This window comes from the organism of the source record quoted next, unplaced genomic scaffold, assembly GCF_019419815.1.
Source record: "Pyrus x bretschneideri cultivar Hongxiangsu unplaced genomic scaffold, Pyrus_bretschneideri_v1 Contig45, whole genome shotgun sequence".
NCBI lineage: Eukaryota > Viridiplantae > Streptophyta > Magnoliopsida > Rosales > Rosaceae > Pyrus > Pyrus x bretschneideri.
Genome location: NW_025999779.1, coordinates 1,771,054 through 1,797,533, shown reverse-complemented (window position 1 = coordinate 1,797,533; position 26,480 = coordinate 1,771,054). Strand labels below are relative to the sequence as shown.

General features: G+C 34.8%; 1 protein-coding gene across 1 annotated transcript; it reads right to left on the bottom strand.

The window, feature by feature from the left end:
• Positions 1–4,669: 4,669 nt before the first annotated feature.
• LOC103965672 (transcription factor RAX2) lies at positions 4,670–6,842 on the bottom strand. The gene is made up of 3 exons (XM_009378740.3): positions 6,346–6,842; positions 6,088–6,217; positions 4,670–5,623 (listed from the first exon to the last, which is right to left on the bottom strand). Exons 1-3 carry the CDS (start codon positions 6,479–6,481, stop codon positions 4,930–4,932), a joined length of 960 nt encoding a protein of 319 aa, XP_009377015.2. The 5' UTR covers positions 6,482–6,842; the 3' UTR covers positions 4,670–4,929.
• Positions 6,843–26,480: the final 19,638 nt, after the last annotated feature.

Here is a 26,480-nt window from a genome sequence, read left to right as displayed (position 1 = left end):
TATTTTTTTATTAATTAATTCTTTTTGTATAATTCTTTTTTTAATTAGTACCTCACAATAAGCTAGTAATAATGTGATTCAATCAGTTGTTCCTTAAATATTATTTTCTCGATTTTTAAACAAGTTCAAAACATCTTAAGAGGCGTATAATGTTTGTTATAAAAAAAATAAAAAAAATAAAAAAATAAAAAAAAGTCTTTCGCACGTGTATAATAATATGATTAAATTAGTTGTCAAACGATTTTTTTTTTTTTTGAACAAGCGATATTATCTACACTAATGAGGAGGGGGTGTGCTTAGCCTCACAATGAGCTAGCAATAATGTGATTCAATCAGTTGTTTATTTTTTCTATTCTTAATGTAAATTCAATAGAATGTAGATGGAAACTGAAAGACCAATTTTATAATGTGAATTCAGCTACTTTGATTGGTTTGTGAGGGGTTTTTTCTAGCATGATCTAAGATTATTCATTTACTTCAAATATTTGACTTTCCTTTTGTCAATTCACGCATATAAATATATTTAAAACGTGTAAGTCGCGCGTAGCACGCTGTAATTCAAAAAATGTCTGCACGCACATGAGCACGTGCATGAAGGCTAGTTAATAAGAAGAAGAAAAAAAGCTCCCAACATTGTGTTAGACACCCACGCTTAATAGACAAACTAGCCTTCATGCACACGCTCATGCACGTGTAGAAGGCATTTTTTGAATCATGGCGTGCTACACGCGACTTACACATCTTAAATTTATTTATATGCATAAATTGACAAAAGGAAAGAAATAAGTGAATAATCTTAGATCATGGTAGAAGAACCCCCTTATAAATCAATTAAAGCAGCTGAATTCATATAATAAAATCGGTCTCTATAGAATTTACATTAAGAATAGAGAAAATAATATTTAATAAACAACTGATTGAATCACATTATTGCTAACCTATTGTAAGGCTAAGCCCACCCCACTCACCCTTAGTGTAGATAATATCGTTTGTTAAAAAAAAATAAAAAAATCATTTGACAACTAATTTAATCACATTATTATCCACATGCGAAAGACCTTTTTTATAACCGGTATTACATGTTTTGAACATGTTTAAAAATAGATAAAATAATATTTAATGAACAGCTGATTGAGTCACATCATTGCTAGCCTATTGTAGAAGGTATTTTTTGAATCACGGCGTGCTACGCGCAACTTACACGTTTTAAATGTATTTGTATGCGTGAATTGACAAAAAGGAAAGTCAAATATTCGAAGTAGATGAATAATCTTAGATCATGTTAGAATAAACCCCTTAGTATTGATAATATCGTTTATTCAAAAAAAAAAAAAAAAAAAAACAATCATTTGACAACTAGTTTAATCACATTATAAAATCGGTCTCTATAGAATTTACATTAAGAATAGAGAAAATAATATTTAATAAACGATTAATTGAATCACATTATTGCTAGCCCATTGTGAGGCTAAGCCCACCCCCCTCCCCCTTAGTGTAGATAATATCGTTTGTTAAAAAAAATCAATCATTTGACAACTAATTTAATCACAATATTATCCGCGTGCAAAAGACCTTTTTTATAACCGGCATTACACGCCTCTTAAGATGTTTTGAACGTGTTTAAAAATAGAGAAAATAATATTTAATAAACAACTAATTGAATCACATTATTGCTAGCCTATTGTGAGGTTAAGCCCACCTCTTCCCCCTTAACGTAGATAATATAATTTGTTAAAAAAAAACAATAATTTGACAACTAATTTAATCACATTATTATCCGTGTGCTAATGACTTTTTTTTTATAATTTGCATTACACGCCTCTTAAGATGTTTTGAACGTGTTTAAAAATAGAGAAACTGAATCACATTATTGCTAACCTATTGTGAAGCACTAATTATAAAAAAAATCATCACAAAAAAATAATTATTAAAAAAACACTGTTAAAATGATGAAAATGTCTCTGTCTTATTTGATGCATTATTTTGGGATGCTTTTGAAGGTTTTTGTCTTGGGGCATTTTTTTCCACATATTTTTGTTGAAACTTGGAGACACCAAAAACGCTATTTACCTTTGTGTTGACTTTATATACAGAAGAACAACTACAGTGTTCATGTTTCTTTAATACAACGACGTAAGTATACTAATAGATGGAGACTTTAGGTTAAACCGTACACTTCAATTAAAATTCTTAATTTCGTCGTTGCTTCCAGTATCTAGGACTTAAAGAACAAAGAAATGGAAAAGAAGAAACAGTGGCATATATCAACAATTTGTATAATAACAGACCCCTAATCAGATGACAAAATTCTGTATGACTGTTTAAAATCGAGTCATTGGCCAAGCAGAGCTCAAGTTAAGAACTGATTAGAAGGGAACTAAGATTAGTAGATTTGTAATATCTATTTGCCTATGGGCTATGCACAACAGACTGGTCGTAAGCCACATAACCCTCTCTATACAAACGGAATAGGATCCGGATCCTAAGAATTTTGGAGATCACTTGATCGTGTCCGTTCATCTGTCATTTTTCGATTAAAAGTTATTTTGAATTTTTATTTAAAATTAAATATAAATAGTGCCTGATGAAAATTAATCTCATAATGTATAATGAACATACATAATAAAATATTCTCTTGAATTCTATAAAGAAAATCCAGAGAGAATTCTCATTCTATACAAACGTCCAAAACTCCAGATTAATTTAAAGAAATTTTTTTGCAAAAGGTTGCCTAGAAATTTCGTGGGTCAGTTTAGTTGGTGCCGCAACTTCTACCTTTTTCCCTCCACTGGAAAAGACAGTCCTGATAAGAAACCTTTCTCCATTGCTTTAGAGACAATTATAATTGTTTAATCCCACTTATATAATGCCTATAGCTGGCAAAACACATTGGTCTAATCTTCTAGCAGAAAGCAGACAAAACATACGTTGGAAGAGGTCAATGCAAATTATGCAATGCATTTATCTTCGACATTGCTTTCTGTCTTTCTTATGGAAAACAAACCAGCAAAACCCTTCAAGCCTCCCCGAAGGCATCATCAAGTTCCCTTTAATAATCCCTGCTCTATTGGAGAACCTTAGCTATTTTTAGTTGTGTATTATCCATCATGATGAGAAAGATAGACATAAAAAGATATACAACTAGTTATACGCTAGACTCTTTGATTACTTCACAAGTTCAATTTGTTTATGAGACAAGAATTTTGTACGTTTTTCTCATTCTATACACTTTTGTTTATTTTTGTCTTTTAAAGTAAAAAAAAAAAAAAGAAAAACATAAAAATTTTAAAGGAGAAGTATAATTTGGGAATTACCTTCCTTCGTTCATCATTTACGTGTTTTTGTTTTTTGTTTTTTGTTTTAATTCAAGGATGGATCTTCCCCTCACTACCCCATAAGTCTTAATCAAAAGTGTTATCAATTATTGACACCCACCTCACATGTTATTTGCCTACAATTAATTAATTAATAAACCACTGAAAAGACAGATAACTCAACAGCAGGCTATGATTTAAAAATCATAGTTTAAAATTTAAATTATGTTTAAGCCTTAACCCCATGGCATAATCAGCTCTACTTCCAAGGCCTCCAAAGAAAATTAGTTGTCCTATTTGCTCCCATGCCCAAAATCCTGATCATAATTTGATGACTTTTTCAACAAAATTTAAGGAAAAAAAAAAATACAAGATGGAATTTGTTAAATAATTAGCACCAGTTACTATCGACCATGCCAAATTATCATGTTACGTGTGCCGTTGGCAGTGCATAAACAAGGAACTGACGTGACTGATGACGCCAATGAGATATGCGTTTCGGCTTAATATGCCTGCCTTCCGTTCTATAATATTGTTGGTTCTATAAATTATTAGTACTGAGATTGGGATTAACTTCTAAGTTATTTTTAATTTTTAAAGGATAGTGTTATCCACACACTTATTTTTATTTTTCACATGATTCTCTAAATTTCTGACAATCAGAAATTAAAGAGTATTAATGACCAAACATTAGCAAAGCCGTGTGAAAAGTATAAAATAGATGTGTGAATAACACTATTCTTCTTAAACTCTAACATAAAATTTAAGAGCATCTCAATTGGGCTGCCTAGATGAGCTCCTAGCTCAATTTTAAAGAGGATTAGAAAAAACTCTATCTCCAACGCCCTATTCACCTCTTAGGATAAAGTCTCCTTGGAGGTCTGAAATATAGGAGTGAGAAAGAAGTTTTTAGCGTTAATTACTAATGTTTTAATAATACGTCAAATAAGAACGCAACCTATTGGTCCACAATCGTTATCTCTCTAAACTAGAGAGTATGATTGGAGTAGAACTTTTTAGAGAGCTACTAGAGTAACTTTTCATTTTAGTTACAAAAATAAAGAGCATAATTGGAAATGTTGTAAACACTAAATAATTAAAAACTCTTAAGACGTTAATATCCATAAAGATCTAAGACGACAATGGTTATAATTTTTGTTTATCTTACACATCACAACATGGACACAGGAATTCGTTGTAGGAAATTTTTTACGATGCATGAAATAGGAATATTCGAGAGCATGAATCCGTTGTCGCCGGAAAACATTTCTCCTCACCCAAACTTGACCATGGAAAGGAACAATGCACAAGTACGAAGAAATAATTGGTAGGATGAAAAGAAAAGACTGAGGACATGGAGGATGCTTGGCTTTTAAGATTGCAGATTTTGTTCTTTAAAGGTGATGCACCCATCATTTCCCAAAAAGTAAATGCACAAAGGAAACGTCTACCATGTACTGTCAAAAATAAAAAATAAAAAAAAATTCACCCACACATCAGAAAACCTCCTAACCCTCTCTCTCCCTCTCTCCAAAAACAATCGAAATCTGAAAATCTCCATCCCATCCCTTCCTAACCTCTCCAGATCTTTATGATTTTAGTCACACAGTCAGCATCAGTAGTACATCATGACCTTTTCCTGTGTCTTGTTTTCATCAAACAAAAAGTTGTTGCAACTACCTGTACTGCTAATTAACTGCTTAATCTCTTCAAGTCCATAGTCTAATCGTGCTTGATCTTCCCACATCTCACTATTTCCACTGGAATTATTCTCCATAATTTTCTGCTCTCCTCCAAACCCAGTAAAACAATTATAATTTTTTAAACCCATGTGTAACTTCACCTCCCCATTAGTTGAACCGCCGCCAGCGCCGCCATAAGCACCACCATATTCATACTCTCTTTCTCTGATCTGATGATTGCTGTAACTCCCATCAGAAGAGCAGCAACTTGCTTCACCTCCAAACATCAAGATGTTATCTTTGACTTGGTAATGCTGCTGATGCATGTGTCTCCCCACAAAGCTCTCTTGGGGGACTTGGAGTGCAGAAGCAGCAGCAGCATTAGTAGAAGTGCTGCTCATGAGACTTTGTGAAAAAGAAATGGGATCCAAAGTGTTGGTGAAAGACCTGGTTTGTGTGTAATAGCTAGTGCTGGTGTTGCTCCCTTGGTATGATGACGAGTGAGATTTTAGCCGCTGGGATGGGAGAATGCTTATGCCCATAAGCTTCTTTTTTAGCTTAGTGTTCCAGTAGTTTTTTATGTCATTGTCAGTCCGGCCTGGCAACTGAGCTGCTATAATTGACCACCTGCACATTGGTGTAATTTAGTGCCGTAAAAAGAAATGTGACTGCATATGAAATTATCATAAAAGATCTAGATCTAAACGTGGCATGCAAGGAAAGAACCCAAGAAATTAAAACATTATCATTTGAATAATGCAAGAAAATTAAAGAACCCAAGAAATTAAAACATAAATTCAATAATTTAGATACAGGCACAAATTCAGTCTGAAAGACTACGTAATTACTACGCGCTTTAAGCAATCTTTCAACCCTTATTGTAAGGTCATTGTCCTGAACCTACACGTTATGAAATTTTCAGCATATAGCCCATACAATATTCTTTGTAAGATGTAAAGTTCCTCTCTTTTAAACAATTTTTTTTTTTTTTTTTTTTTTTTTTGAAAACCCAGGTGGGGAAATTGTTAAAGAATTGAAGGGAAAAAAGGGGAAATTGTAGAGGAAAATAGGATTTGAAAAAAGAAGGGTACCTGCTTCCAATGTTAGTAAAGAGGTTGCAGATTATGTTATCTTCTTCATCAGAAAATTCACCATGTTTAATGTTGGGCCTGAGATAGTTTAGCCATCTTAATCTGCAACTCTTCCCACATCTCTTAAGACCTGCAGTTGCAAACCAAAAGGCAATTCAGTAATTATCAAAAACAAAATATGGGGATAAAGGTTGAAAAAAAAAAAGCTATACAAATACATGTGATCAAAGTGATTACATGAATAAAAAAACAACATACCAGCTTTCTGTGGAAGAGAAATCCAATTCCCTCCAGTTCCATATCTTTCTATGTACTCTTTCAGCTTTGCATCTTCTTCAGGTGACCATGGTCCTTTCTTCACATTTGCCTTGTCACAGCAAGGAGCTCTCCCCATCTCTCTCTCTCTCTCTCTCTCTCTCTCTCTCTCTCAAATACAAATAGGCTAGTGGGCTTGTGTGCGGAAGTTTGCTGTCTAATTTTACCTCTGTTTCAAGGAAGGAGAAGGACTTGGAAGAGAGGTTATGGTGACTGCTGCTTTCAGGGGATATTATTTATTGAGAGAGAACAGATGTCAAAGGACAGACTCTCTAATTTCAATCATCTCCGAACTTTTTCCAACTCTCTGTTTGTTAGGAATTGAACCTACTAGGCCTAATAGCCTCTCGGAGAACTTTCCATCATAAAACTAATAGAATAATAGACCCTTTCGCCCCACTTCCCGGTCTAAACCTTGGTCTCTTCCTCCTCCAACACCACAAAGAATCCCAAGCTTCATCAAGGTCTTATGTCACGAAACATATAAAAAAAATAAAGAAAATTAATGAAAAGAACTTAAAAATTTTGAGTTTTAATGATAAGGACAAAATAAATGGTAAAGTGAATAGTACAAGGTTTGACTTTTTAGTGTAAAAATGTGGTTTTTCGTTAAAGTGAACAGTACCGTGAGCTTTTCGTTAAAACTTCCTATAAAATAAGAGAATCGCATTCACATTGTCTTTTATAAAATTTTCTCTTTTTTTCTTTAATAGTCAATGAAAATCAAAAGACCAAAAATTAAAAAAATACGCACGAAAGAAAAATAAGAATGTGAAAATCACTACTCTAGCATTTAATTTACGTTGGTGCGCTACTACCAAAGTATCCATATATGTTCCTCTAAACTTTTTTGTTCCTTTTTGTAATACAAGCCAATGATGAGAGCATAGGCTTACGAGATTCAGTTTAAGGACCGAGCAAGAAACTATTTGATTCGAGCAACCACCTAATATTATTGTAGACCTTTTGTTAGAGGATAATTATGATTAATTGATTTTGGTGTGTGGTATTTTTTTTCCTTCAACTGGGTTAAAATGTCACATCCCGGCCTAGGCCTCCACCACATTCCGGACTCGACTTCACCATAAGCACGATATTATCTGCTTTGGGCCCTGACCATGCCTTCACGGTTTTGTTTATGGGAACTCACACGAGAACTTCCCAGTGGGTCACCCATGATGGGATTGCTCTCGCGCGAACTCGCTTAACTTCGAAGTTCTAATGGAATCCGAAACTAGTGAGTTGCCAAAAGATCTTATAAACTGGTTATGTCGTCCACACACATCAAGTGATGTGTGAGCACTTGATATGCGAGAGCAACATAACTAGTGTATAAACTACGTACCTAAACCCTTCGATAATGAAGTTAGTTGATTTGAGCAAAAACTAGGGATTGAAGAAATGGAAAGAGAACGTTTGAAAATTTGGTATCCTTTGAACTGTGATCCCTTGAGTGAGGTGCATGCATGCATGAGGTTGATTTAATTTTCAATCAATTGGGTTTGGTCAATAATATGTGAGATATAAATAAAAATCAACTCTGTCGGTTTTAAGGGCAAAACATCCAGTCAAAATATAATTAGTTTCAAGTTACATGCATCTTTAAATATAAAAAAGTGACATATCACTTGACTTACGAACCAATTTGTTTTCTTAATTTTACTTGCAAATGTGCAAAGAAAATAGAGTCATGGTCACCAAATAATTTTAAGATTGAGAACCATGTACCAATAAATAAATGTCGGTCATATTTGGCATACTGCAACTAATGTTCTTGTGTTATGATTATAGACAAGACATAGCTTGTGTATCGCTATATAGTATTTAAAATAATAAATAAAAATTGTTATTTAGTACTACAGTCTAGTGGTATTCTTCTTCACTTGTAAGTGGGAGGTCTTGAGTTCGGTTTTCACCGAAGGTGAATGTGAACCACATTATTGCTAGCCCATTATGAGGCTAAATACACTACCTCTCCCTTAATGTAGATAATATTCTTTATTCAATAAAAAATAAATAAATAAAAACTATATGAGCTCCAGTTGTCAAAAATTAGGAGTGAATTTCCTTATTTTTCATCAACAATAAGTCCCAGTGTGGTTAGACTTCCTTAGGTTAAAGAGCTTAGTCAACAAACCATGTTCCATTTTGAATTAATTTAAGCGACATTTGGTAATGTGATTCGTGGTTGATTTTTGTCAAAGATGAATCTGAACCATATTATTGCTAGTCTATTATAAGATTTAACACACTTTTTTCCTCTTAATGTAGATAATATTATTTATTCAACAAACAAATAAATAAAAATTATATGAGCTCCAGTTGTCAAAAATTAGGAGTGAATTTCCTTATTTTTCATCAACAATAAGTCGCAGTGTGGTTAGACTATCTTAGGTTAAAGAGCTTAGTCAACAAACCATGTTCCATTTTGAATTAATTTAAGCGACTTTTGGTAATGTGATTCTTGGTCTTATTACGTTTTGTATATTTTAATCGATGTTCATACATAGCTAGGTGTAGACAATTCAAAATTGTATCTCACTTAGATTGGTCCCAGAATCGTATGGTAAATATAGGAAGCTCGAGGTAAATAAAGCAAAAGCTTTGAAACCTTTTCCAATGCCCGAAAAGGAGGATGCATCAACTTTAGGAAGGTTCTTTTTTGGGTGATAGCTTCAACATCGTGCTTTAATTGGCTTCCATGGCGATTCTTTTACCCTTTGGCCAATAATGTATGCTACGATCACGAGTATATGCGTTTATTTTTATTTTAAAGAAACATTTCTAATATTGTTCATTTTTAACAAAAAATTGCATTTTTACCTTTTTTCTTGTACTAGTTCACTACACTTTTATTTGTCATTTTTATTAAAACTGAAGTTTTTTTTTTTTTTTTTTTTTGACTTTTCTCTAATTTTTTTTCTTTTTTTGTCGTTTAAACTAATAAGGGTAACTGGTCAAAGGGCTTAGGAATTAGGCATCAATATGATGCCAAATGTTTAGAAGAAAGATGTTTTTCTGCAAAATTAATTAGTAATACGAGGATAGTCCAATTCTTTATAAGCACTTACATGATTCATTTTTTTCTAATGAAGAATTTACTCTCAACACACACACCTTTACATGTGATGAATTTTCAAGCCTTATACATCAACGCAAATTGGGTGATGGAAGTATGTTTGACCATTGAATTTCACATGCATGACAACATGCTTTGATATTATGACGAAAGTTGAGATTTCACCATAAAACCAATTTGCAATATAGGAAGTAATTCACACTCAACAAATGTCACACCTCAGTCCCAACATACGTCGAAGACCAACACGTGACGTCACCACAATCCTGTTTATCTTTTGTCTCGCCTCCGAGACAAGATCAAAACACAATCAATGATTTAACGACACAGTCATTCTCTTTTATTTCATGGCTGCATCTAACCTTTGCGTTAGACTGCCTACGTACCCTAAGAAGGGATCAAGTCATTCGTAGTTCACCATTCTCTAAACTCAAACATTTATCCCAATGCGTTCTAACAAGAAGGCATAACATTCCTCAATCAATTATTGGGACTTGACTAGCATGAATTACTAGATTCATGCTACATAACAACCCACATGACAATCAAGATTTCCATTTCATCTATCATATAAATCACTATGTTTCAACATAATACCACAATTTATAGCATGCAACATCTCAAAAGAAAAAAAATAAAAAAACAATCAACTTAGCACAATATTATTCTCTAGCCACAATGGTCAACTAATCTAATAATAATAATAACAATTATATCCAACATCATTCCAGAATCACTCCAATTAATCAATCCCAAGAATCAAAGATGCACGATGTTATCATTTAACTACGTTAATCAATCAATAAGATCACATATCAATTCACGAAATTTAATAAAGGAATTCTACATAATTCTCTACCTGGATTCCAACTAATAACTTGATAAATCTAATTTATAAACACAACGTCTACCGCGAGCAATTCCTTCCTATTCACCCGAATCTAGGGTCGGACTAACCTTATGGAAATGAGCAAGATTAGGGATTCTAGACCACTCAACATAATCCAACTAAAATATGGTCGCCTATCAAAATGTACCAAGTGCAACTAATCCTCATCACCCCTAAAATGCATATGGTCCCCCATTGCGGATATACCAAGCAAAACCATAGGCATAATCTAATCGTACAGGCAGTGATCACCCATCAAGGATATATCAAGTGTGATCAATCCTGAAATACGTATGGTTCCCTATCGCGGATATACCAAGCATGATCACTCCTAGAATACGTATGGTCCCCTATTACAGATAAACCAAGCAGAACCGTATGCATAGTCTAATAATGTAGGCAGTGATCACCCATTGCGGATACACCAAGAATGATCACCCCTAACAGTCCCCCCATCATGGATATACCAAGCAGGACTGTATCCTATAGCTCTAGGTAGTGATCACCCATCACGGATATACCAAGCATGATTACTCCTAGAATGTGTATGGTCCCCCACAGAGATTACTCCTAGAATGTGTATGGTCCCCCACGGATAAACTAAGCAGAACTATAAGCATAGTCTAATCATGCAGGCAATGATCACCCATCACAGATATACCAAGTAGGACCATCCATGTACCTCTGCTACATGGTGCAATTAGATCAGCACATAACTTACTTACCCTTATCTCCACCCTATGTTTTACAATGTAATCACCTACACTATCAATTTCTCATGACCACTAACATGTCACACAAGCATACAAGTTCCACATGATACTTTTAATAGGATTCTAGGCTCACATTGTCATCATAGTTACCATACACGTAAACTGAGATATATATTACTAACCGATATAGCCTCACTAAGCGCTACTTAGTCTCTAGTAACATTAAATTTAGTATTCAAGATCGATTAAGAACATTTTGATCAAAATCAACCCTAGTAGATCAATCTGGAAGATTTGGCCACTGGATTTTCAATCCGTAAGTTCCTAAGGTCCTCAAATATTACATATAATAACATATTAAAGTTTGATAACGATCTAACGATCGGATCGTCGATTTTTATAATGATCAAGCAGCGGCCTCTAACAAAAATATGTTCAAACGATGGGATTGCATCAATCGGATGTCACATATGGATTTGGGGTATCGAATTTAGACTAGAAAGACCAAGTTAGCCCACTAGCCACGCGCCGCTGCATGCGGCAGTTTCCAGCGAACGAAAACCCAATTTTTCGATGAACTTCAAAAATTACCAAATTTTACAGAAATGTAGAGCAAGTCAAGGGGAATAATTTTTTTATACCTGGGTCAAAGTCCAATTCAGCTGGGAAGTGGCCTGAAAACGCCTCAATCTGCCATAAACCCTAGAAATGAGTGTTCTTAATTCGATGCCAAAACGAACTCCGATGCCCTAACCAATGCATGGGCTTTGTTCCTGAGGTTGAGGGGAGTTTATTGGGGTGGTGGTCGATTGTACCACAAACTCACCGGGGAGTTCTTCACAAAATCAAGGCCAAATTAACTCAGATTTTTGATGAAATTGGAAGAGGAAGTGATGCTAGGTCGATTCCAGGTGGTAATTGGCTTCAATTCATTGGAGAAACCACCGTGAAAGGCATCCGGAAACATGGATGCTGCCGGGTCGGGTTGCAGGTTAAAGAGAGGGTCTGGTTCCCTCATTTTCCTCTTTTTTCCTTTTCTGATTGGTCACCCTCCTCCTTCTTCTCTCTTTTTCCTCCTCTTTCCCGCTGCCATCTGGCAGTTTCCAGTCTCCTTTCTACTTTTTTTTTTTTTTCAAAGCCTCTAGTTTCTTCATTCTAACTCCAATTCACGAACGGTTTTCACCTATACATTCGTAAAATCCACCTCTATCCAATTATACTTAGTGTGACCTTGTAAATTCCACGAATTTTTAATGATTACTGACCAAAATTCAAACTTTGTAATTAGTTTAATTAAAATCTAAATTTAATAAATTAATATAAATTCTTGAAAATAATATAAAATATGCTTAATACAAATACGTAGTTTGCAATAGTGAAATCCATGAACGGGATTTCACAACAAATGTAAGTGGAACTATAGTCCATAGTTTTATGCCACATTGGTTAACCATGCGATGTGTTAAAATCGATTCTTTTTGGTCTTTTGATTTAGACCCAGTCAACAATGTTAATTGTGAAAAACCACTTGGTACTACGGTTTAGTGGTATTTCTCTTCACTCGTAAGTGAGAGATCTTAAGTTCGATTTTTGGCAAATTTGAACCATATTATTGATGGCCCATTGTGAGGCTTAGCCCACTCTTCCACCCCTTTAATCTAGAAAATATTGTTTGTTAAAAAAATTGTGAAGAAAACCTACCTATCTGCACTAATAAATATAATTCACTTAAGCAACCTACTGACTATGACAATAATACTGGTAGATTTGGGGTGATTGTAAGGGACAACAGGGGAATTTTGTGGCAGTTCTCTCAGGTAGGCATGTGGAAGTGATTTCGCTATTGCAAGCAGAGTTGATCGTTGCAACAAGGGGTGTCATGTTTGTACATGAGTTGTGAGTTATTAAAGCAGATTTGAAGGAGATCTATCATTACAATAGCTGTTTTGCAACAACAAAGTGATGATACCTCTAATTTAGGGCCAATAATTAATGTTTTTCATTCATTCCTTCAATTTTTTTTCAATCCAAACTTAGTCATGTTAAAAGAGAAGCAAATTAGATAGCAAATAGGCTTGCAAGTGACTTGAAGAGCAACATGAGAGGCTTGGTTTTAGGAACAATTGGACATGAACACCAATAATTATTTCATAAAATTGTCAATTACTTTAATTTAAGACTTACTTTTAGCTACATCCCAGGAAACTCGATTTTTATTTCACGTACTTTGCTTCCTGTAACTCATAATTCGCTTCAATTTTCATCTTGGAACTCGATTTTGACTTAGTTTGCCCCTTAAAACTTGAAAATGGTCTCTATAATATTCAAAATTCACTCCACATTGCCCCAGATATGTTAGTTTCTTAAGTGGGTTTGTTTTGGGTGAGCCAGGCTAATCAATTTCTTTTTTATTTTATTTTTCCATCTCTTCAATCTCTTTTAAACTTATGATTCTATGATTGTTGAATATTGACGCATAATAGAGATTTATATTCAAACTTATTGCACATGTAATATAGTCTTATTGGGTGTTGGGTCACATATATGTTTTAAGAGACGACCTGTCAAGAAGAAGAGAGAGTTCATAAGTCGAAGTGGAACAAATTTTAAGTTTCAAGGTATAAAGTGGTAACTTTTAAGTTACAGAAGGTAAAATGAAATTAAAATAGAATTCCAAATGGTGTAGCTAATAAGCGTTAATTTATCAAATGCATATGATAAATGAGCATATTATGTGCCTTCTAGGGGGTAAAAAAGAAAATTTCACCCAGTTTTGTCTAAACCCTAATTTGATTCATCACCTTAAAAAAGGAAAGTTTACCAACATATTAGTTAAAGAGTTTAATTTGAAGATGTACAAATTTTGGGTTTTCACTAAAATTATGCCTTCAAAATAGACTAAAATCAACTTTTCTATTTTTTAAACAACTATATTCATTAAAACAACTAGAGGAAATTGTAGAAATAGTTCCTCAATTTTAATTCAATTGGAGCAATAGTCTCTCAACTACAAATTCATGATCATTGGTCCCTTAACTGTGAAACCCTGTCCCAAATTATGTGTGTTTTCATATTAATGGATTTATGAAATTACCATTTTGCCCCCTTATCCTCTCACCCTACCCGGATCTCCCCTTTTCCCTTTTGGGATTTTCCGTATCCCTTTTTATTATTTTTACAACACTCTCTCCTCTTCTCTATTCTCTCCCTTGAGGTCACACACTCTCTCTCAGCTCACTCACTCACTCACTCTCTCTCTTTCTTTTTCTCTATCTCTCTCTCTCTCTCTCTCTCTCGCACCAATCCCCTCTCCTTCTCTTTGATCTACACACACCCATACACCCAAATCGAGACAAACGACGGCGACGACGGCACCACCACACCCATCGTGTTGGGTTTCTTTCTTCTCCTCTGTGAAACACAGAGAACCCATGAAGCTTTTCTGGCGAGTCCCATGGCTTTCGAGCCAAACTTTGGCCACCACACGGGGTGCTTTAGGTATGAATCTCTTATTCTTATCCTAAACTTCAATTTGGTAGTTAGATCACACCTCGGGGTTGGGTAGCGGAGTCGATTGGAGCTTGGGAAGCTTCGGTCTTCTCCTCGTCGAAACCGGGTCAAACCCGACCCGAGATCTTAAGACCCGGATCGAAACCCAACCTAAACCCAAAGCCTTGGGCCGGGCTACTAGGCCCAAACCCTTTAACCCAAAACCAAAGGCCTTCGGCCCACTGAGCCCAACTCAAATCCAATCCTTTGGGTCAGGTTACAAGCCCAAACTCTAGGCCTAGACTCTTTGAACCCAGGCCTTTGGGCTGTGCAAACTCGGGCCTTTGGCTCGTTGAACCCAAGCCCCAAACCCAATTGGAACCAAGCCCAACCCTAACCCGGTCGAATCCTAGAAACCAGGCCGCATGTAGGCACGGATGGGTGCCCCCTGTGCCGGTGCGTAGAGCACACGTGCCTCCACTAGAGGCATTGTGCTCTGCCGTCCACGGCGGCACCGACGACTTTTCTGGCCAACTTTCCAGCGACCTATCTCGGTGCGTGCGGCGATGCGTAGGGGTACCTGAGGTCCCTCCTTATGTTTTTTGACGTCCTGAATCCGTTTATGACGTTTGTCTTCTGCTATTCAATCATTATGGTAGAGTTTTATTAATTGGACCCTTTATGTGCTTAGGTACGATTATTAACGACGTTTCTGTCCCTTATATTTCGCATGGCTCTTCGATGACGAAGTATCTGTGAATGGACCCCTTCTAGAATGCATATTTTACTATTAGAAATGCATACATGAAAAACATGATTTAATGGTTACGTTTTACGAAACATTTATGAGTAAATTGGATTTACGCTTTATGATATTCATGCTTTATTGATTTTACATTCTTCGTAGTATATATGATTGATGATTATATACTGCGAATATGTTTTACGATATGATGTTTGAGCTATTGAGCTTCAATGGTATATATGCACATGTATTTTGGAAAGATTATATTCAATGATTTTTGTGCTTATCTAGTGTGTTCTATATGCCTTCAGACGAATGAAGAGTTCTATATGCCTTCGAGCACTATTTATCACACTATATACAATATATGTTTTATAAAGGTTTTATGGCATGCTAGGGTTTTTGGAAAACCTATTACTTATTATGCTATATGAGTTTTCATACACTTTGGGGGTTAGTACATTATTGAATAATTATGCTAGTACTATTTATATATCAACTTGGTCCACTCATGTTTGTTTTGCGCCCCCTCAAGATATAGGAACGAGGCATACGATCTGAGTTACGAGGCATTCATCTACTAGTGATATCGTGTCATCCTCTCTGCTTTCAACATCACTTGTAAAAGCACTTTTTGTCACACCTTCTGCTTGTATTCTGAATTAGATGTATGCTATGAACATGTCAGGCATTATCACTATCATTTTATTGACAATTGAATATTATTATATTATTTTGGTAAAGTTTGTATGAAAATTACATTATGTAGTTCGCGTGAAATTCATATGCATGTTTCACATGTTCTTGGCATATGCATTCATTAAATGGCTTGTGTCACCCTCGGGTGTCAGCGAGCACGTGTCCATCCCGCTGTCCCCGGACATCGGGATCAGGGCGTGTCATTAACTTATCAAAACGTTCATCTATGGTCATTTTCGTCATTTCCGTTAGAACTTTCGTCAAAACGAATCTCGTATCACACATGTGAAGTTGAATCAAGGGGCAAATATGAAATGCCAAATGAAAAAAATTGTAGCAATGGTCCCTCAATAATAACTCAATTGAAAATGGTCCCTGCACTTTAACTCAATTGGAGTAATAGTCCCTTAATTTTAACCCAATTGTAGCAATGGTCATTCTAAAAACAGTAAAATCTAGCATAACAGTTGCATGAGCCTACATTTCTCAGACCAACGAAAGCTTTAAATGAAACCATGACGCTGAAGCCTAGCCACCACCACAATCAAAGTTGTGCTACCATAAAACCCACATCATCTAGCCAAGAAGAACCTGTAGAACAAAAGGAAGATATGGAGATGAGTTAATATGCAATGATCCAACTATTCATAATAACAATGAACGTTGCATTATAGTCTACTTGCAAAGAAAAATCCCTCGAACATAGATAAGAGAAATAAGTACATATTAGTTGTCACACTATTAATTGCACTGTAAATTGTCTTAGTGATGGGTTTTCGGTGCATAGAGTTCGTCTTGCAAAATTAAAAATTGCATTGAGACTTTAGTCTTAGTGTAACAAACAGTATAGCAATAATCGGCACATCGATCTCAACTCATCATTGCTCAAGTGTTGTTAATCTCACGTCATGAGGATATAACCGGATTATTCATCCTACACGTGAGACTCTTGAACTTAAGGTTGAAAATACATGGGGTACAAGTTGTACCATACAACTACAGAACCATTTATACAATTGTCCAATAAGTAATGATTATGTAGGTGAAAACTTAAATGGTTACTGGGAAGTAACCAACATTAACCATCAGCCATAATCGTTATCCGTTCGTAGGTACAACTACAAATCCATAAACACCATAGTTGTCTAGAAAGTCAAAATATTATAAAATAAAAAATTGAAAGAAAGAAGAATCCGTTACCTTTTGATTAGTCCAATATTTTGGTGCTTAATTAAATGTGTAAATCTTTCAACTTTTTGGCAAAGATATCTGAAGTTAAGGCATTATATATGTTTGCCATGGTCATGCTTGCAGATTATATATGCACACTGTGTATTTGACTATGACACTTGGAAGTTAGAACCATGTGATATGTGCTTTACAGTAATTTGAATTTGGACGCATTGCATTGCATTATTATTGCCATAGTCTTCTGTGACCAACTATTTATGGATAAAACAAAAGAAAGCACAGTGATATGTTGACAAACCAGGCTTTCACATCTTTGTTAAGTATAGCATAGTATAAAAATTTGTCATGGCTGACATTGATACGATTATGGTTTGCATATTTGCCGGTGTGGAGTCTTCTAGTGAAGGCAATTGTGTGGTCCATGAATTATTTTAGGTAGGTATTATGGAGCATAAAAAGAAAATTGTAGCAATAGTTTTTTAACATTAATCTAATTGGAGTGTTGATCTTTCAAGTAAAAATTTATGATTATTGATCTCTTAACTCGTCAAAAAGTGCAACTATGGTCATTTTTGTTAACTCTATCAGGACTTCTATCAAAATGGGTCATAGTGGAAGGCCATTCCTACAATTGAGTTGAAGTTGAGAAACCATTTCTCTAATTGGGTTAAAGTTGAGGGACCATTGCTACAATTTTTTTATTTTGTTTTCCATAGTTGAGGGACTAAGTTGAGGGACCATTGCTCTAATTAAGCAAAACCATTTTGACAGAAGTTCTGCCATCAGGTCATACCAGTCCAATGGTGGTAGGGCATCGACTCTTCAGAGTCTTCCCTTGGGTGTCTGGCGCATATGCACTCTTACCAACATGGACTTTGAGAACTACTAGCTAGCAATACTGCGGAGACTGGCTTGCATTATCAAGGATTTTCTAGTATGCTCTGTAGTCTCCCTCCCAACATCCTACTAGGATTTCCTAGGCTTGCATTATCAAGGATTTCCTAGTATGCTCTGTAGCTCCCATAGGCCTCGGCTCATTAGTGCAACCTTTATAGGCTATGCTCGCAGTGCATCACATGTCTGCTAGTAGACACGATAGAGCAAATCACTGGGGGATTTACCCATCTTGACACATTCGATCGTGATATTCCCCAAACACCATAGTAGGCAAGTGCTGGTTGACACTCGAAGTGACGAAACCATATTAGGATGCATGAGAACAACGAATATAAATACAATGATTATGCAAATGTGGAACGTGTTCAGAGCATACAACTAATCCTAGACACTAAAAAGGAATAACACAAAATTGAATGAGCAAAGGAATGTGTCTTACATTAAGAAGACTCGAAGATGCCGATGCGGAGTGCCTTGACGCCGGGATTGTATGCCTCAATTCTAAGTCCTGAGGGGGCACAAAGTAAAATATAAGTGGACCAAGTTGATATATATATAATACTAAAACAATTGTTCAACATACTAAGCCCCAAATTTTTGTGAAAAATCATAGCATAATATGTAATATGTTTTCCAAAAACCCTAGCATGTCATAAAACCTTTCATGAACATATATCATATAGTGTGCTAACTAGTAGTATCATAATCGCTCATAGTACTATATCTCTTGGCCCGAAGCCAATAACTATGTCTCCTGGTCCGAAGCCAACAACTATATCTCCCAGCCCAAAGCCAATATAAAAGTATCTACGCCCATAGGTAGAACAATGATCACTAGATACGCACAAAAACATTGAATATAATCTTTCCAAACATAAGTACATATATCTCAAAACATCTTAATAGCATATAGTCATCCATCATATATACTACAAAGAAGTGTAAAAACATGTTCATAAATAGTATATAGTCATCCATCATATATAATACAAAGAACATAATTTTCGATAAAGTACGATATTCCAAAATATTCTCAGTAAAGCATGATAATCATAAAGTGTAAATCTAATTTACTCATAAAACGTAAGCATTAAATCATGCTTTTCATGTATGCATTTCTAATATTAAAACATGCAGTTTAGAAAGGGTCGGCTCACATATACTCCATCATCAAAAAGCCACGAAAGCTAGTGAAGAAGGGAACTCCACAATAAATACACCTAAGCACATAAAGGGTCCAATCAATAAAACTATATTCAATGACTGAATTTAGGAAAATAGACGTTAAAAACGGATTCAAGATGTCGAAATTAGCCTTCCCGGACAAAACCCAAAACAGTTAACCCAAAAGTCAACGTTGACGGGTCAATGGTCTAAGTTAACGGGTCAGACCAAGTCAGCCAAATGGGTCGGGCCACTGAGTTTGGATCAATCGGGTTTAGGGCTTAAGGTTTGGGCTTGGGTTAGGGTTAGGTTTAGGTGGGTTGGGCTTTGGGTTAAAAGGTTAATAGGTTTAAAGGTTGGGCTCTGGTTAAGGCCGAGTTATAAGGCCTATAGATTTGGGTTACAATAGTCATAGGTTGGGCTGGAGGCATGTGGGTTTTGGGCTGGGTTCAAAGGACTTGGGTTGGGTTGACCCATTTTTAGGCCAATGAATTGATTGGTTTTTGGGCACCACTTCAAATGCCCATAACTTCTTCATTACTCAACCAAATCAAGTGATCCAAAAATGAAAGTTGTAGTAATCAACGAGACAAAGATATTGGTACCTTGCATGATGGTTAACTCACCGTGTTTGGCCGAAAAATTCCTCGAAAAGTGACTGTCTGAGGGAAAACTGTTAACTCATCGGAATTTCTAGGTAAACTTTAAATATCCATAACTTTGTCAATACTCAACGAAATTGAGCGATTCAAAAGCCAAACTGTAGTTAGGAATGTGGAGAAGATATTCATACCAAGTAGGGACTGAGTGATAGACAGAGTTGGCTGTTAAATATCCTGAAAGATGGCCAAACGATCAAGGCCTGGAAATTTCCAGATTTGCACATTAAATTTCCTTGAACTTTTCCGAGTTCCTACATCACCAAAACCACCTAAAAACTTACTAACCATTAGGCCTGGCAATTCCTGACACGACACGACACGAAATTAATAGGTGTTTGGGTTGACACGATAACAAATCGGGTCGTTATCGGGTAACACGATAAGCACCTGTTAAGATAACGGGTTGATTCGGGTATACACGTGGGTAACACGATACACGATAAGCAGAATATTATTTTTATAATTTTATAACCCTAAAAAAATACTGTAATAATTATATACATTAATTTAACAATTTTATACCCCTAAAAACTATAATAAATAAATAAAATATATATATATGTTAAATTAACTATAAAGTCTATAATAATTATAATAATTATATATACTATAATAATTATACCCCCAAAATATTAACTATCTATAATAATTATATATATATATATTAAATTTTGAATTAAATTTTATAAAAACTATAATAATTATTAATTAATATGCATGATGCATGATGCATCCATTGATTTGATTCCATTCCATTCTTGCCGTCATTTTTGAAGAAAAATAGAGGGAAAATGAAAATCATAAGAAAAGTTGAAAATGAAACAAAAAAGTGAGGGAATTAGGGAAAGATGCTGGAGGGAAAAGTAAAAATTATAAGAAAAGTTGAAAAGGAAACAAAAAAGAAAGGGAAAAATGAAAATTAATAGAAGTGGTGAGAAATTATTATTATTTTTTTTTTTTAAGTTATTAACTTTTTATCACACATATGACATATCTCACTATTTTTATAATGACACACGTGATGTACTACTCCGTGTACCAGTCAATTATACATACAAAATAAATAGATTTAAATCTACTTAATAAATAAATATATATATATATATATATATGTCTGTGTGTGTGTATATAAATATATATATATATGTATCTATATACACCATTGGAACTTGATGGGATACGAATTTTCCGAAACTAATTTGAACGATCCCAACCGTCAAACTTGTTTGTATATGCTTTGAGATCACATCACCAAAAAATCGCAAAAAACAAACATTCAGATATCAAGTAACGTGACAAAGCTTTTTGACGGTTATAAACGAAAAATCATGATTTAACAGTTATTTTAACTTCGATTTTGATGATTTTTTATAGCTACACTCCTTGACCCTATATGAATACAATGAATGAATTCGATCTTCAATTTAAAATATTTACACAAGTGGATACTACAAAATCTTATATTATACTTGATGAAAGTATAAATAAACTAAGTGTTAGTTAATCTATTGTTTTTATGGGATACGAATTCTCTTAAACTAATTTCAACGATCCCAACTGTCAAACTTGTTTGTATATGCTTTGAGATCACATCAGCAAAAAATCACAAAAAACAAACATTTAGAGATCAAGTAATGGGACAAAGCTTTTCGACGGTTATAAACGAAAAATCACAATCTAACGGTTATTTTAACTCCGATTTTGATGATTTTTTACAGCTACACTCCTTGACCCTATATGAATACAATGAATGAATTCGATCTTCAATTTAAAATATTTACACAAGTGGATACCACAAAATCTTATGTTATACTTAATGAAAGTATAAATAAACTTTTAAGTGTTAGTCAATCTATCGTTTTTATGGGATACGAATTCTCCAAAACTAATTTCAACGATCCAAACAGTCAAACTTGTTTGTATATGCTTGGAGATCACATTAACAAAAAATCACAAAAAACAAACATTCAGAGATCAAGTAACGGGACAAAGCTTTTCGATGGTTATAAACGAAAAATCACGATTTAACGGTTATTTTAACTCCGATTTTGATGATTTTTTACAGGTACACTCCTTGACCCTATATGAATACAATGAATGAATTTGATCTTCAATTTAAAATATTTACACAAGTGGATACCACAAAATCTTATGTTATACTTAATGAAAGTATAAATAAACTCTAAGTGTTAGTCAATCTATCGTTTTGATGGGATACGAATTCTCCAAAACTAATTTCAACGATCTAAATCGTCAAACTTGTTTGTATATGCTTGGAGATCACAGCAGCAAAAAATCACAAAAAACAAACATTTAGAGATCAAGTAACGGGACAAAACTTTTCGACGGTTATAAACGAAAAATCACGATTTAACGGTTATTTTAACTCCGATTTTGATGATTTTTTACAGCTACACTCCTTGACCCTACATGAATACAATGAATGAATTCGATCTTCAATTTAAAATATTTACACAAGTGGATACCACAAAATCTTATGTTATACTTAATGAAAGTATAAATAAACTCTTAAGTGTTAGTCAATCTATCGTTTTGATGGGATATGAATTCTCCAAAACTAATTTCAACGATCCAAACCGTCAAACTTATTTTTATATGCTTGGAGATCAGATCAACAAAAAATCACAAAAAACAAACATTTAGAGATCAAGTAACGGGACAAAGCTTTTCGACGGTTATAAATGAAAAATCACGATTTAACGGTTATTTTAACTTCGATTTTGATGATTTTTTACAGCTACACTCCTTGACCCTATATGAATACAATGAATGAATTCGATCTTCAATTTAAAATATTTACACAAATGGATACCACAAAATCTTATATTATACTTAATGAAAGTGTAAATAAACTCTTAAGTGTTAGTCAATCTATCGTTTTGTTGGGATACGAATTCTCCAAAACTAATTTCAACGATCCAAACCGTCAAACTTGTTTGTATATGCTTGGAGATTACATCAGCAAAAAATCACAAAAAACAAACATTCAGAGATCAAGTAACGAGAGAAAGCTTTTCGACGGTTATAAACGAAAAATCACGATTTAACGGTTATTTTAACTCTGATTTTGATGATTTTTTACAGGTACACTCATTGACGCTATATGAATACAATGAATGAATTCGATCTTCAATTTAAAATATTTACACAAGTGGATACCACAAAATCTTATGTTATACTTAATGAAAGTATAAATAAACTCTAAGTGTTAGTCAATCTATCGTTTTGTTGGGATAAGAATTCTCCAAAACTAATTTCAACGATCCAAACCGTCAAACTTGTTTGTATATGCTTGGAGATCACATCAACAAAAAATCACAAAAAACAAACATTCAGAGATCAAGTAACGGGACAAAGCTTTTCGACGGTTATATACGAAAAATCACGATTTAACGGTTATTTTAATATATTTTTATATGGTATAGTATTATTATTTTATTTCTTTTCATAATTATTTTGGTAAACTTCTCATAATTGGAATGATTTTTAATGTTTGGTTTTTCTATACTTAGTTTATGCGGAAGAGAGTTCTGACATGGAAAACCTTACTGAAAACATCTTCAACATAACTCTTCAAGGCAATAGATCAAGCCAAAATTTCAATACAATTTCATGATGATCAATGTAAATTGAAGATTTTGTAGATAGAGGTGTAAACTTTTGAGAAAGACTTACAATCTTGAAAACAAAAACTCTTTCATTTTGCATATCCTTGCACATTTAATATTTGTAATAGATTAGTAGTGTATGTATTATTTTTTTATTAGGCTCTTATTTTCGAGTGTAGATATAGTACTTAAACGACAAATGTTTTAATGTTTTGAAGTAATATTTATGTGGCAATGTGTGGTATGTGCAAATTTAAAAAAAAATATATATTTTTTTCTTAACGGGTCATAACGGGTCGAGTCACTTTACCCGTTGGGTAAAGTGACCCGACCTATTAAGGACCCGTTAAGATAACGGGTGTGACACGACACGACACGACACGACCCGTTAAGATAACATGTGTTACACGAAAACGACACGAATACGACAGACACGACCCTTTTGCTAGGCCTACTAACCATGAACCTAGACATGATATACAATGATAGGGACCAATTTCGAGGCTTACCTTCGTCAGAAATGGCGAGAAATCGTTGGAGAAGTTCCTTGAACAATGCAGCTCGGGGGTAAGTTTTCAAATGGTTTTTCTTCTATCTTCTTGGTTCAAGAACTCATAGGGACAATGAGGGAAGGTTGTGGTGTAGTCTAGGTTGTTGTTGTGTGTTGTTGTTTAAGTGAAAACCCTCTATGAGGGTTGGTTTCTAAGAGAGAAATGAGAAGGCTGAAAGTGAGGGAGAGAGAGAGAGAGTTGTGAGGGAACAGAAAGAGATGAAGATTTGGGCCCGAGGAAAAAAAAATCAAGGGTGGGCTCCTTGAGCACACCAATTAAGACCAAAAGCAATCCCTTCAAAATATCTAGCCCAAAGTGAAAATTTACGAAAATACCCTTCAGTTCTGTAATTTCTGGGACGGGTTGTTACACATCTAAAGTCTCTTTCTTTATAGTTTGTAGACCTCAAAATGACGCTCAATCAGTAGATGAGAATGCTCACTCAACTCTTAACTCATCCTAATCTCATTAGAGATCTTGATTTTGTCTTGCCAAAAATAAAGTGAGTTGAGCAATAGTCACCATTCTACAGACAACTAGGAAAAGAAGTTGCAGATGACACATTTTGAATATGTCAGCAGCAATAGTATGAGCTTAGAGACCATCCAACAAATAGGTGTGAGACCATGATTTTTCAAGGCCGTAGTAAGGCTGATTGGAATACAGTTACCTCAAAAGTCTGGTCATGGACTCGACAGCTCCAAGTGAATCTGGATCAAACAAAGCAGCCATGCCACCGTTACCTTATTTTGGACAATAAGTGAAGTCTTCGCGACTCTATTAATATGACCATGTTTGTTCCACAAGACACACGATTTAATCTGGATATGGAATTAATCATATCCTTCATATGTGTTGGAGTTCCTACAATCTAGGAACTGGCATGCGTTGCAAGTAATCACAACTCTTAAGAGGGTGCAATATCTTTTGTGGGACCATGATTTTTCATGGCTAGAGTAAGGTTGCTCGGAATATCGTTACCTTAAAAGTCTATTCATGGACTCAACAGCTCCAAGCGAAGCTGGATCAGATGGAGCAGCGTGCCACCATCACTTTGTTATGGGGTAATAGGCAAAGTCCTAGTGACTCCTCTTGAATAACCATGCTTATTTCGCAAGGCACACAATCTCATCTGGATATATAATCAATCTGATCCCTTTTATGTCTTGGAATTCTTACAATCTAGGAATTGGCGTGTGCCACAAGTAATCACAACTCCTAAAATGGTGCAATGTCTACTTCTAGGATTCTCCTGACTTGGAACGAGGTATCCTAAAAAGGTCTCTTTCCCAACGACTCACTTAACTTTGTCACGAATTGCAACCCACGATGGCGTCACAACCATGACCCATGATGCTGTCGCAACCAACAATCCACATATTCATGCTACAAAACCATGCAACCGCGTGAAACTCGAATCAATCTGTACATGTTACTGCAAATTAAACCTGTACTTAGTCTATGTACCCTCTGATATAAATCGTATCAAAAACTCGTTGGTCACAAATCGTATAAAAGAGAAAAAAAGACGACGTTTGAAAAGAGAGATGACGATGATGACATAGGAGGAGAGGAAGATTGCATGCTACATTGCTAATCTCGCGTTGTAACCCGTGTGTAAAGATAGATTAGATAACCTACTGTATTGTGGATGCATAACCCATCCCGTCCACTTTCTATTTTGACATAACAAACAGTTGACTGGACTCAAAATCCATTTTAATTGGTCATAACTCATGCCCACTAAACATACCTTATATGTACTAGAAACCTATGATTGTGTATGAACTTTTGCGTGCACACATACGCTCTAGCAATTGCCTATGCGCTTTTGCGCGCACATATATGCTCTAGCAATTGCCTTCATGCTATGCATGAAGTATGCAATCTACATCTATTTGGGTACCTATATTCATCCCAAGTCATAATATTATTTGGACCTGTATCCGTTGTTGATGGTATATTATATTTACGGCCTCATTTGTTTTACGAGATTAAATTGTATTAGATAACACAGTAAAATAAAGTATGTTGGAGGAAGAAATGTAAAAAATATATCCAACTTAAAGATGAATTACTTATTCAAGAAATTTATCTTTTCTAATATCCTCAAAATATGAGAAAAAGTAAGGGCTTGTTTGGTATCCTATTTGAAATTTTTATAATTTCTCAAAACATTTCTTAAGAATTTTTCTTGAAAACAATTTTATTTAAGACTCAAAAATTTGTTTGGTATGCAATTTAAAAATTTTAAATCTTACAACTTAAACTGGACAAAGAGATCCAAAAAGACGGGATCGACAGAGAAAGAGGAGAGAGGAGGAAAGAAAGTAGGAGACGATTGGAGGAAAGAGAAAGAAGTGAGAGGAT

Coding starts and splice junctions, on each gene's coding strand:
- LOC103965672 (XM_009378740.3), bottom strand. CDS start 6,481: ATGGGGAGAGCTCCTTGCTGTGACAAGGCAAATGTGAAGAAAGGACCA. Junction 6,218..6,345: donor TTCTCTTCCACAGAAAGCTG/GTATGTTGTTTT, acceptor TTGCAACTGCAG/GTCTTAAGAGATGTGGGAAG. Junction 5,624..6,087: donor TTTACTAACATTGGAAGCAG/GTACCCTTCTTT, acceptor ACCAATGTGCAG/GTGGTCAATTATAGCAGCTC.